This window comes from Arvicola amphibius, chromosome 11 (genome assembly GCF_903992535.2).
Source record: "Arvicola amphibius chromosome 11, mArvAmp1.2, whole genome shotgun sequence".
Lineage (NCBI taxonomy): Eukaryota > Metazoa > Chordata > Mammalia > Rodentia > Cricetidae > Arvicola > Arvicola amphibius.
In genome coordinates, this window is record NC_052057.2 from 71,612,995 (window position 1) to 71,626,017 (window position 13,023).

The 13,023-nt window shown below is 45.4% G+C and overlaps 1 protein-coding gene across 1 annotated transcript in view; it reads left to right on the forward strand.

The window, feature by feature from the left end:
- The first annotated feature begins 599 nt into the window (after positions 1-599).
- The window catches only part of Slco5a1 (solute carrier organic anion transporter family member 5A1), a 122,648-nt gene continuing 110,224 nt past the window's right edge, over positions 600-13,023 (forward strand). Inside the window, exon 1 of the mRNA XM_038348371.1 lies at positions 600-1,515. Within this exon, the coding sequence (XP_038204299.1) occupies positions 600-1,515 (916 nt within the window). The remainder of the gene's footprint in view (positions 1,516-13,023) is intronic.

The following is a 13,023-nucleotide window of genomic DNA, read 5'->3' on the forward strand; positions in this document are numbered from 1 at the left end:
CCCTCTGGGGGCCACGGGGTTACCTAGCGCTACCCGCCCACGCCCGCTTCCCTCCGCTCGGGCTTCGGGACGCCAGCCCCAACTTCAGTCATCCTTCCCTGACTATCCGTTCTCTACTTTACAGGTTGGCAGTTTCACCCCCGAATGTATCACAATCCCCGCGGTGGGCACCGAACGCCCCTGGGAGCACTAAGTGGGATGCCGTTCGGACAGTCGCGCTAAGTGACACCACACTGGGCTCAGAGCGCTCTTGCTCCTGGCCACCTTCTGAGAGGCGGTGGCGGAGGGGATGAGCACCGGACGCGCAAAGCGACTGCCGCGAGCTATTCCCAGGAGGTGGACGCCGAGCAAGGCTCCTCGCAGGACTGTGCGGATCATTACCTCCCCCAGCACAAGGTGGCGAAACCTCCCCGCTGCGCCTCCGGTCAGGATGCTCTGGGCACCTGCCTGCTGCTGAGATGTTCCGTTAAGCGGCTCTGTCACACGCAGCCCGGGTCTCAGGTGGGCAAAACTGAGTGGGCTTGGCTTCGGCCCTTCGTGCAGGTGGATGAAAAGTGCCGGAGGCCTTGCATGGGATAAGTGTTCAAATCTTAAGCACCATGGACGAAGGGACTGTGCAGTCCCGGGTCCAAGAGCAGCTGGAGGCACCTGCGGCGGAGGGAGCTGTCCAAGAGAAGTGCGAGTCAGAGACCTTCAGGTCGAAGAGTTTACCAGTCCTGCACAGCGCCTCCTGTCGGCCGAATCTCAGTACTGGGAACGCAGATGGCGAACTGTCCTTGGGCTGCACTGAAGCTTTGGGTCACCAGGAGAGGCATAGAGGACCGAACCTAACAGTACCTAGCCCTTCTGCCCCATCCACTTCGGCAGGGACTGCAGCGGAAGTAATCGACTGCAACCACAGGATGGACCCCAGCAAAACTCTGTCGGTGTCTTCTACTCTGGCTACACTCCAGGAGAGAAGGTGTCTCTATGTGGTCCTCACGGATTCTCGCTGTTTCCTAGTGTGCATGTGTTTTCTGACTTTCATCCAGGCCTTGATGGTCTCTGGGTACCTAAGCAGCGTCATCACTACCATCGAAAGGCGCTATAGCCTGAAGAGTTCCGAGTCCGGGCTGCTGGTCAGCTGCTTTGACATAGGAAACCTGGTGGTGGTGGTATTCGTCAGCTACTTTGGTGGCCGTGGGAGAAGGCCTCTATGGCTGGCGGTGGGTGGACTTCTTATCGCTGTCGGGGCTGCGCTCTTCGCCCTACCTCACTTCATCTCGCCTCCCTACCAAATCCAAGAGTTGAACGCTTCGGCTTCCAACGATGGCCTTTGTCAGAATGGCAACTCCACAGCCACCCTGGAGCCTCCTCCCTGTCCCAAGGAATCGGGAGGAAATAATCACTGGGTCTATGTGGCTTTATTCGTTTGTGCACAGGTTCTCATTGGAATGGGCTCCACACCGATTTACACCCTGGGACCAACCTATTTAGATGACAACGTCAAGAAAGACAACGCATCCTTGTACCTAGGTAAGAGTTGCTGTTCTCTAGGGGTGTACTTGACCCACAGCGATGTTCCTTTTCTTTCCCAAATATAAAGGAACATGATCATTTGTATTTTCAATATATTGAGTGTTGTGGCTCACTCCTTTTAAGTTCTATTTTTGGTGTGCTATGTTTTCAGTTTGCGGTAATGCGTTGTTTGAACAAGTTTTCAGATGCGTCTCATATCTGTCTTTCTCCACCCGATACAAACACTCAAAAATAGGATAGGATAGGGCCATTTTCTCTTGCTGTCCACCTTTGGGAAATCTCTGATTTGCCAAGTTTATTGTGTAAAAGCTGTCCTTCCTAGAAGAGACCAGAAAGGAAGGGAACTCAGCAGCAGCTGTGAGCTACTGCTTTCTTTCCCTTGCCACCTCTTCATCCCCAACAGCAGCTAATGGGGTAGCCAGACCACATACCCTGTGCCACTCCCACCCCTGTATTCCAAGCACCCAAACACCAGTGAAGCCTGAAAGACAAGGGATGAGTAAGTTATGTCTGTCCCTGAAGAGTCAGCACACCAGGCTAGCAGGTTCATCCCTTTGTGCTTTAAGGACCTCAGTGACTGGAGTCTGTGGGAGTTCCTTACTCTCTTCTGAAGAACACAGGCTCTGTGGTTTGGTTCCTTGTCTTGCATTTAAGAGCGTCAGTGGGCAGAGGTGTTTGGGCTAAGTTCAGAGAGCCCATGGGAGGCCAGGCAGGTAGGGCCATGGCTAATCGACTTTCTAGAAGCATGTTTGATGTTTGTCAGCAGCTCACTGTAGTAACTGCTCCTTTATTTATTTTCGGTTTTTTGAGACAGGATTTCCCTGTAGTTTCTAGAGCCTGTCCTGGAACTAGCTCTTGTAGACCAGGCTGGCCTCGAACTCAGAGATCCACCTGCCTCTGTCTCCAGAGTGCTGGGATTAAAGGCGTGCGCCAGTAACTGCTCCTTTAAAGTACACTAAACGATGAATTTGAACCCTGGAAAGGGCGAGTGTCACCCTAGCTGAAGGATCTATGTTCCTGTTTCTCTGCTGGAGTCATCTAAAACACCTAACGCCTGTGTGTGTGTGTGTGTGTGTGTGTGCACGTGTGTGTGTGTAGGTGTGTGTAGGCCACAGGACAACCTGCGTGTTGTTTCTTCGGTCCTTTATTTTCCTCCTGAGACCAGGCTCCCTGGCCTAGATCTCCCCAAGTGGCTCGGCTAGCTGGCCAGCATTAAAGTTCTGATTTTATAAAAATATTAACTAGCAGATCGTCAAACTCTAGACATATTTAGTAACTTCTTAGCCATGTGTTGAAAGGATCTTTGATGTGTGAATAAGGATTTCAAAGAGAGTGGAAAACACAGCCAGTGTGGGAGGGCTCTACTTCGTCCTCAATCCACTCGCTGTCCTTGGAGGACAGAGTTGTCTACAGGAACTGGCCCAATGCAGCATTTATAACTTGATTTTATTATTAAATGTAAGCACAGCTGTTCCTTGTGGACAGAGGAGACTAGTCACCGTGCCACTATGTCTTCCAATACTTGACGTGGAAAGATTAAAGAATGATATCTATGATACTTAATAGATATCAATATATCCACTCACCGGACTTAATAATTGCTTATTTTATCAGCTGTGAATGGTGGCCCGGACCTGCAATTCCAGCACTTGGGGGGCTGAACCGATAGTATTGCTAAGAGTTAAGGTCACCCTGGGCAACATGGTGCAGACTGGGCTAACTAGGACTACACAATCTCAGTCAACAACAAAAGGTCCCCTTTGTTTATCGGCACCCCCTCCCCCGTATTTGTGTATATTTTGATGTGGGGAACTCTGTAGCACCACTGAGCCGCAGCAAGCCTCTTCCAGAAAGAAAGGTATTCTGGGATTGGGGTGTAGCTTAGCTGTAGAGAACTCTCGTGGAGGATGTCCTGGATTGGCTCTTCAGCACTAGCAATAAATAGAGAAACAAATAAATGCACTTTTTCCATACTGGCAGATGCAGGAACATGCTGAGAAAGTTACGAACTGTTGCCTATTACCATCAAACACCTTCCTCAATTCAATTTCAATTGCCACCTGAATTCCTTTATCTTTAATAATGTTGAAACTAGGATTTCCCCAAAGCCCACCTATTAACATAATTACACTCGGCAATTTGCCATTATAGCTTTCACATTGCAGAACAGCATCTTAACCTGTGTGTGTGTGTGTGTGTGTGTGTGTGTGTGTGTGTGTGTGTGTGAGAGAGAGAGAGAGAGAGAGAGAGAGAGAGAGAGAGAGAGAGAGAGAGAGAGAGAGACAGACAGACTTTTGCGGGGGACAAGGCTAGATGGGACGTAGAGTTTTCACATTCTCGTCTTGTCTGATCATTTCTCTCTGGTGACCGTAAACTGAGACAGACCGCTTGTGTTAGTGCACTTCCTAGGTGATGCTGTATGCTTCATATTACACACATCTGGACATTGACTGGTGATGTTAAGTTTAATCGTGTAATTTAATGGATGATTATACATGTTTTGCTGGAGAGATTGTCTCTTCCTTTTGAAAACCACGTGGACTATCCAGAACGGTGTCTTGCATCAGTGTGATTATCCCGGTGTGCTTCCCTGTTTCTGCTGGCCTTTACTTCCACTTACACCGGAAGTTCATATCCCTTCTACCCTGCTACAGGCACACAGCTGCGCTGGACACAGACGGTCTCCATCAGAATCACAGACCTCATGCCAAGGGTTAGAACGTTGAGAGCAGATTTTTCTGAAGAACATAGCAATTGCACATTACATACATATTCATAGTATCCATAGCCTGGGCTAGGTACTGTCCCGGGACTGGGCCCAGGCTTTGTGCAGGCACTTGAGGGCTTTACCGCTCAGCTTCATCCCCAGCTCTAGGCTCCTTTGGGGAAACCAAAATATCGTGAATCATAACATTTGAGGAGTTTTCAGGACAGGTGTGAAGCGACACGTAGCTTTCTTCTTCCTTTTCAAAAAAAGGTGCTGACCGGATTGGTTTTCTTTTTAATTTTGTTTGTTTGTTTTTTGTTTTTTAAAAGTAATTGTAAATTGGTGAGTGCCTTAGGGTGTATTCTTAAGGAAACCCATGATAATTCCGCTTTACATGAAATGAATTTTAGTAATCAAAACAAGATTTTTTCGGGAGGGGTGGTTTGAGTGTGGTGGGGGTGAGGAGGCAGAGGCTCATAGTGTAGTCCAGGCTGGCCAGAATTCATTATATCTATAATAGTAGTATATATAATAGCCTATATATAAAGGCTGGCTTTAACATTGCAATCCCTCTGCCTTGGTCCCTTGGATGCTGGGATTACAAGTACATAATGATACACCTGGCCCAAAACCTTTGGGAATAGACTTTCTAGGCTCCTTCTGTAAAAATTAAGATCAGAAGACTCTGTTTTCCCAGGACACAAGCAAAAGTAACCAGTCAGAATGTGGGATTTCTTTTCTAGAGAGTAACAATGGTAAAACACTTCACATAATTCCTTCACAAATTTCCCTCTCTTCCTTCCTAACCTCCTTAGCCAGACTTTGCACCAAACAGCAGCAACAAACCTAATGCCAGGTAGAAGCTGCAGGCAGGAACAAGTATCTGAAGTAACATTGAGACCATCAAAGGGTGGTATAATTGCGTATCTGCATCCTGGCAAGGCTCTATGTTAGCATTCTGGTAGTTTGAAGTACAAAAGAAGAAATGAGGACGTAGCTTTGCTAAAAGGGCTTCTACCCGTTAACCTCTCTGACTCTGCTGCGAGGATCTAGAGAGCCTCAGTGTTGGCTTTGACTATAGAGAAAGCTTTGTCAGTATTAGTAATGCATTTAGTGGGCAACCAGACCATGAGTTGTAAGTAGATCTCAAAGAGAGGTGTATGGGTGTGTGATCTTTTGGTGGCAAAAAAAAAAAAAAAAAAATTTGTGAACCACAGGGAAGGGAGAAAAAGTGAACAACCAATAAATGTATTTCTAGATGCATTTCTAGAACAGAGAGTCACTGGGGGGCTGGCAAGATGGCTCAGGGGTTAAAAGAACTTGTTGCTAAGTCAGATGACCTGGGAGAAAAGTCACTACTAAAAATTCTCATCTGACTTCCACACACATGTTGTGTCACACGCATCCTCCCTGAACAGGATAAACGAAGTGCAATGGAACCCTTTGAAAAGCGATTGGTCCACTCGGATGGTATTTGTCATAAATGGTGGTTGGGATGGGCTGACCGGCCGCCAAGTGGTACAGGCACTTGGCTTTACTGCCTCCCTGTGCTACCATTTAACCATCAGCCCCGACTCACAGACTCACACCTCAGGACGGAACGCAGTTGGTCCGAACTATCCAAGGCTAGGAGGCAAGAGTCCGTATTCTCCCCTGGTGACAGCTCTGGGACATTTTCACAAACCCTTTCACATCGCCTGGCTTCTCTTTCCAATGGGGATTATGAGAGCTTCCCCTCTTAATAGTTTGTAGACTTAGTGGGATTTCGTGTGTGTGAGTGTTCTGTAGACAGTATGGGTGGGACTTCATTGTTATACCAGAATTCAGGCTCATCCTAGGCCTGGGCAGGAGGGGAGTTAATGATGGTTTACTATGGTGTGTGTCTTCTTCTTTCATAATCAGAAAAAGAAGTTAAAGGATTGTGTAGGAAATCACTCCCTCAAAACAGGGCCCAGGAAAGTCTTGGTCAGCATTTCAGTGATGCTATTTCCTAATTACGTTTTTATGGGGACTCAAGGTCCTGCCATCAGAGTCTGCGTGTCAGCCTTCGATGACTACCTTTCTTTAATGGAGGCCATTAAGTGCGTTTATAGCTTGTGCAACACACCGAAAGCCCTTTATACGTGTGAGGGGCGTGTGGTGACCCAGTTTCACCATTATGCATCTTTTCCTCACACGGACTGGGAACAAATAGACTTTGTAAGACTGACAGAATTCACCAGATGTCTCCTCTAACCCCAGGCAGCTTGCAGCAACCTGGAAGCCAGGAAGGAGCCAGACTGAGAATTTACTTCTTGGGTTTATCCTCATTCTCAAGAAGTAAAAGGAAGCATATTGATGCCCCTGTCTGTCTTGAAGAGGGCCAGGGGAAGCAGCAGGTGGCAGGGATGGGGGTTGCGGGAAGGGAGGCATCAGACAGGAATCTATTTTCCCTGAAGACTTTTGAGTAGTTTTAAAATCCTGCTTTAAATTTGTGTGCCCGCCTTACAATGCCTTTATCTTTTTAAGCTGTCTGAAATTCTCTTGGAAGTAGGTTCGGTGTAAATCTTGAGTAAATGAGAAAGATAATCTCCGCTGAAAATGAATGTGTGAGAGAGAATATCAGGGATTTTCAGGAAATAAATCCAGGCTGATGGAAAAAAGTCCCCTAGAACACTGTGGGCAGCCAGGGATAGGTGGCAGGCAGGAGCCCCTTGGGAGGTTCAGCAAGAGCGCCCCACATTCTTGGGACAGCTAATCTGTTAAATCATGTATTTCTTCTGTATGTCTAGCAGAGACTGGACTTACTGTCTGCTGCTGGTGTGTCTGTTGGTTGGGGCCTCTAAGGCAAGTTATCAGTCTGCAAGACTGAGAAGCAAATGACTTCGGGGCCCAGTTGGACAGCACGTGTTTCCGATCTTAGTGGAGAAGTCAGTGGGTTGGGCATGCTGACTTTTTTCAGCCCATCTGCTGGTAAAAAGAGCCATCTTTTTAGATTCTGTATCTCCACTAGGCACTTGGGCGAAGCTATTGATGCTGGTCTGTTCGAGCATGTAGGATCAACAGCCCAGAGACCCACGACTCAGCTGGGAAGTTTCCTTTAGAACTCGGGCTTCGAGCCGCCACTGCTGGTCGTTCTTCCATCTCAAGAAGATCACCAGTTTCTTCCTGTGTTTCCAGGAGCAGGTTGTCCCTTTGATGTACTTCCTGTGTTTTGGGGACTTCTCAGAATGACACACAGCTGTATGACGGCATAATGCCAGAAGGATTAGTGAGAGAATCAACTTGAACAAATGGTGTCCTTCTTTAAATTGATTAAGTTTTGGTATTATAATGTAATTACATTCTTCTCCCTTCCCTTCCCTCCCTCTAAGCTCGCCCATGTTCTACCCCCTTGCTCTTTCAAATTTGTGGAGTTTTTAAATCGATGTAGCATACACGTGTGTCCCTAGATAGATAAATACAGGCTGTTCAGCTCATATCATGTTCCTTGTATGTCAGAAGTGAGGCAAGCAGCACTTCCTCTCTCCTCACCAGAGGCCGTGTGCACGGTTGCATTTCCCTCTGTGGGTGGCACCCAGTTTGAGAAACCCGTCAGGCTGTGCAGCTGCAGGTGGGGAATACCAACACGCCCACAACTCATTTCTGCTTCTTTCCTGTCTTTCATTTGCTTTCAGTTTTTGGAGACCAGGAGATGTGTCTAAGACTGGCCCTGAACTCCTGACCCTTAGCTGCACCTCACAAATGCTGGGTTATAGATATGATCTGCCTGGCTGGGTCACTTCTTTCTTTCTTGATAATCTAGAGACAATAACAGTTCACTGAGGCGGGGAGCAGACACATGTGAGGCCAATATTGCACAGGGTTTTGAACAATGAGGGACAGACAGTATAGGACACTCAGACAGGAAGGGGAACGTGTTGTCCTCAAGCACAGATTCTTGTCAGCACAATAGGATTCAAGCCACGATGTGATTTAGGGTTCATCCCATTCAGTCCCATTGTAAACAAACAAACGAAAATGACATTCAATGGTCAAAGAAACCAAGCTTCCAAAAGATTTAAACATTAGTGTTTGTTACAAACAGTGTGGCGTTTTCTCAACATCATCCAACGACCCCACTTCTGGTATATATTTAAAACAAACAAAAACAAATTGAAAGCAATCCATGTTCATGCAGCAGTATTCATGGGAGCCTAGAGTTGGGAGCCAATGCCTATCGGCAAGGGGGCCGCTAAACAGAATGTGGTAATACGGACAATGGGATGCCATTCGACCACCAAAAGGAAGGGAATCCAGGCACCTGGCACACAGAGACAGCTTCTAAGTCTTTATGGTGAGAGAAATAAACCAGTCACACAAAGCCCAAAACTGCCTGATTCCATTTATACAACTTGTAAAGTAGTTACTTCCTAGATGGAAGAATCGGTTTTGCCAGGGGCTAAGAAGAGAGGTAACTGAGGAGTTAGTTGTTTAATGGTCAGAGAATTTCAGTTTTACAGGGTGAAACTGTCCTGGAGATTGATTGTACAATGATGTTGCATATATTTGAGACTATTGATTGTATGCTTAAAAACGGTTAAGAAGACTAACCATGTAAAGGATTCATCTAGGTATTATATCAGAATGGCTTTGCATCTGAACAGACGTGTGGATTATAAACCCACATGTCTTTTCAAGAGTCATTAGTACTGCTTACATAGAAATTCTAAGAAGGCCACTCTCACAGATGGTGGACTCACCTCCGAGCCCATGCAACCTCTGAGTACATATTGGTCAGTACATGTCTCTAGTTCAGCTCTGAGGACTGTTTTTCCAAGTGTGTGGAAACTTTGTATTGTATAATTTTAAGAAGGAGTAAGGTTTGTAAAGAGGAGGAAAAGTGGACTTTAGGTATTGTAGGGGAAGCATTCAGGGAGAAAGCGTGAGGCACCATGAGGGGCCTAGGGTTGTTCCAGTGGGTCTTTCTGAGACGGTAGCAGCTGGTGTCAGTAGGTGCTGCTGTGTCCCTTGCTCCTGCAGTAGTTTGTGCTGGGATCCTGTGTTTTCAGTTTCCCATTGCCAGAAAACACAGGTAGGGGATTCCACTGCTGCCTGGTCCTTCTGGGAAACCACAGGCAATTTTGTGACAGTCAGGCATTGCTGGTTCTGAAGCCCTGTTCCCACGGGAAACTACAGAGGTTTTAGCTCATTCCAAACTGGTGTGGGAGAATTGTCTGTAATCTGTCAATCATGTTTTAAATAAACACTGATTGGCCAGGCAGGAGGTAAAGGTGGGAAAACCAGACAGGAAGTAGAAATGATGTAATGAGAACAGGAGGATTCTGGGAAGGAGGAAGTTGATTCCTCCCATTCCTGCCCAGATCACTGAAGCAGCAGGATGTGATCTGCCTCACTGAAAAGGTACTGAGCCACATAGCTAACATAGATCAGAAAAATGGGTTAATCAAGATGTGAGAGTTAGCCAGTGAGAGCCAATGGGCCAATCAGCTTTATAACTTATAGAGATCTCTGTGTTATTTCTTTGGGGCTTGCCAGCTGTGGGGTACCGGGCAGGACAGAAACCCAAACAAGCAGGCCTGGCCCCCTCATGTTACACCAAACCAGTGGTTCTCAATCAGGATGTGACTTCACCCAACTCCTGGGGACATATGTGTAGCTGTTTTTTCTCTTTTGGAGGGACACCACCCAGCTCCACAGTAAAGACACAGACTTCTTAATCTTTGTTACAAATGCCCAGTTTCAGCTTAGGACTGACTGTTTCTAGCCAGCTTTTCTAACTTAATTTAAATTATCCTTTTTTTTGTTTGTTTTGTTTTTGTTTTTTCTCCCTGTGTTTTGCCCTGGTGAGTTTTACTTTTCTTTCCTTCTTTCTATATATCTTACATTCCTGTTTCCTCTGTGGCTGGCTAGCTGACTGGGTGGCTGGGTGGCTGGGTGGCTGAGTGACTCTGTGGCTGGCCCCTCACTTCCCTGTCTCCTTCTTCTCCTCTCCCCTCCCTTTTGAACCCAAATTTCTCCTCCTTTTTATTTTCTTTTCCTGGCAGCCTGCCTATCCTCTCTCTTGCCTAGCTACTGCTAATCAGATCTTTATTAGACCAATCAGGTGGCTCAGGCAGGCAAGGTGAAAACAAACGCAACTCATCTTTACATAATGAAACACACATCCTTTATATTGTTAAACAAATGCTGCATAAACAAAAATAACACACCTTTACACAGTTAAAGAAATATTCTGGAGCATAAGCAAATGTAGCACATCTTTGCCCAGTTATAATAATATTCCCCAGCACGTGGAAATATTGGAAGTCACTTTCGATTGTCACAGCATGGAGGAGGACCACTGGCACTTAGTGTTTAGGCCATGGATGCTGCCAAATGTCCTGCAATGCCCAGAAGGGACTCACTTCAATGGATTAGCCAACAGAATTGTGAATAGCAAAGAGTTTTTTTTTTTTTAACCTTTCAGTTTACCTATATTTTCCTGAGTTCCTAGAAACTCTGTGTCACAGTCATAAAAATCTCTAGATCATAGACTCAGAAAAGGACAAACTTGTTGAATGGAAGAGCATCAAGAAAGAAAGTGTGTAAACAGGAAGGTCTTCCAGCAAGAGAGAGAGAGGAAGCAGAAATCGTTTGCATTATTGGCTGGTGCATGTAGGTTCTATTCTGTAGTGTGCTAGTAAGAGACAGTGTGCAATAGTGGTGTGTTTAAAGATCTATCTATCATCTGTCTGTCTGTCTGTCTGTTTTTTTTTTTTTTTTTTTTTTTTTTTTTTTTTTTTTGAGAAAGGGTTTTTCTCTGTACCAGTCTTAGCTGTCCTGGAATTCATTCTATAGACCAGATGGGCCTTGAACTTACAGAGATCCACCTGCCTCTGCCTCCTGTGTGTAGGGATTACATATGTGTGTACCACCACTGCCTGGCTTAAAGAATTTTTTTTATTATTCTTTTATTTATCCTTTGAGAATTTCGTATGACATACTTTATCACATTCTTCCCATTTCTAGCTTCTTCCAATCTACCTCTCTTCCCTCCCTACGTAACTTCATGTTCTTTTTTTTCTTTTCTTAAAACAAAACAAAGAAAAGGAGAGTTCAACTAAAAACCATGGAGATTGTTTTGGGTTGGCCCACTATTCCTCAGGAGTGCAGTATATATACTAAGTGTTACTAAATTGAAGAAAACTGATTTTTCCTCTTCCAGCATTTGTGAGTAGGTTTTCTTTTTTTGACTAGGGTTGGGACTTCATGCCCATTTTCCTTCTCCATACTGAGATTTTTGCCTGGCTCAAGCTTGGGATGATCTTGGGCATGCTGTCACAGTCTCTGTGAGCATCTGTTATTCTGTTTCATTAAGATTTTCCACTACTTCTGGCTCTTATAACCTGCACACTGGTGGTAGCGGTGTGATAAAGATTTCCCACTTAGGGTTGAACACTACAAAGTCTCTCACTCTCTGCATGTTGTTCAATTGTGGGTCTCTGTGTTAATTACAGTATGCTGCAAGACGCTTATCTGCGAAGGGCTGAGTGATGACTCTACAGGTATAGTAAGTAATATGTCATCAGAAGCCCTTTTACTACTAGGCTCATTTAGCAGAATAATAGTACTAGGTTCATCCCTAGGCTGCATTAACAATACTAGGTATGGGTTCCATTTCATGGAGTGTCTATCAGATCTAATAAGAAAATCATTGGCTACTCCTCCAGTATTGTGCCACTGTTGTACTGTGGGCGTATTTTGCAGACACATAGTGCTATAGCTCGCAGGATTCATAGTTTGCTAGGTACTTTTTCTTCTGGGAGTATTTCTAACACCTTCCAGCATTTTGAATGCTAGCCCATCGGGGGTGAAACTTCCAGATGAGCACCAGCTTTCTCCATGTTCTGTGGCACAAGCTTGTGTGTCTTCATCAGTGGGTCTTACTGTGTAGTTGTAGCCTTGGGAATAGCGTTGTCGATAGCCTGTCGTGTTTGGGGGAGTCTATGGGAGGGAACCCTTTGGCCAATGATGCAAAAAAGGTGTACCCTTTTCTGGTCCTAGGGATTTTATTTGGTAACATATGATGTTAATTAATTAGGGCATTGCCCTGCCTCCCCCATTATATGGTGACTCCACTGAAATTTATTCTATACATGTATGCATTTTAGGAAGTTTCAATATTAGTATATTTCCATATGGCTTTTTAAAAAAAATCTTTAGCATTAGTTATCCCTCCACATACTTCCTCTACTACCCTGTCATTCCACCCCACCCCTGTAATTCTGATGTTCTAGATTCCCATTTATGACATTATATTTCACTTCCCTTTCCTTGGAAGACCCCTCTTATCTCTTGTCCCTTACTATCACCTAACCTCCGTGGGTATTCTGAATGACACACACGGATCTAAAGCACAAAACCTTTAAAAACCTAAAAGATTATTTCTTCTTCTTCTTCTTCTTCTTCTTCTTCTTCTTCTTCTTCTTCTTCTTCTTCTTCTTCTTCTTCCTCCTCCTCCTCCTCCTCCTCCTCTTCCTCCTCCTCCTTTTCCTCCTCCTCCTCCTCCCCTCCTCCTTCTCCTCCTTCTTATCCTATTATTATTATTTGAGGCATGGTCTCACTTTATATCCCTGGCTGGCCCGAAATCTGGTATGTAGACTAAGCTGGTCTCCAACAAGGACATTGTGAACTATCAGATGCGGGTGCTTGGAATCGAGCTCAGGTCCTCTGCAAAAGCAGTATGAACTCTTAACTGCTGAGTCATCTCTCCAGTCCCTGTAGTGGATTATAGTTAGTGGATGCTAAGTATTGAGACATTCATCATTTCTATGGTA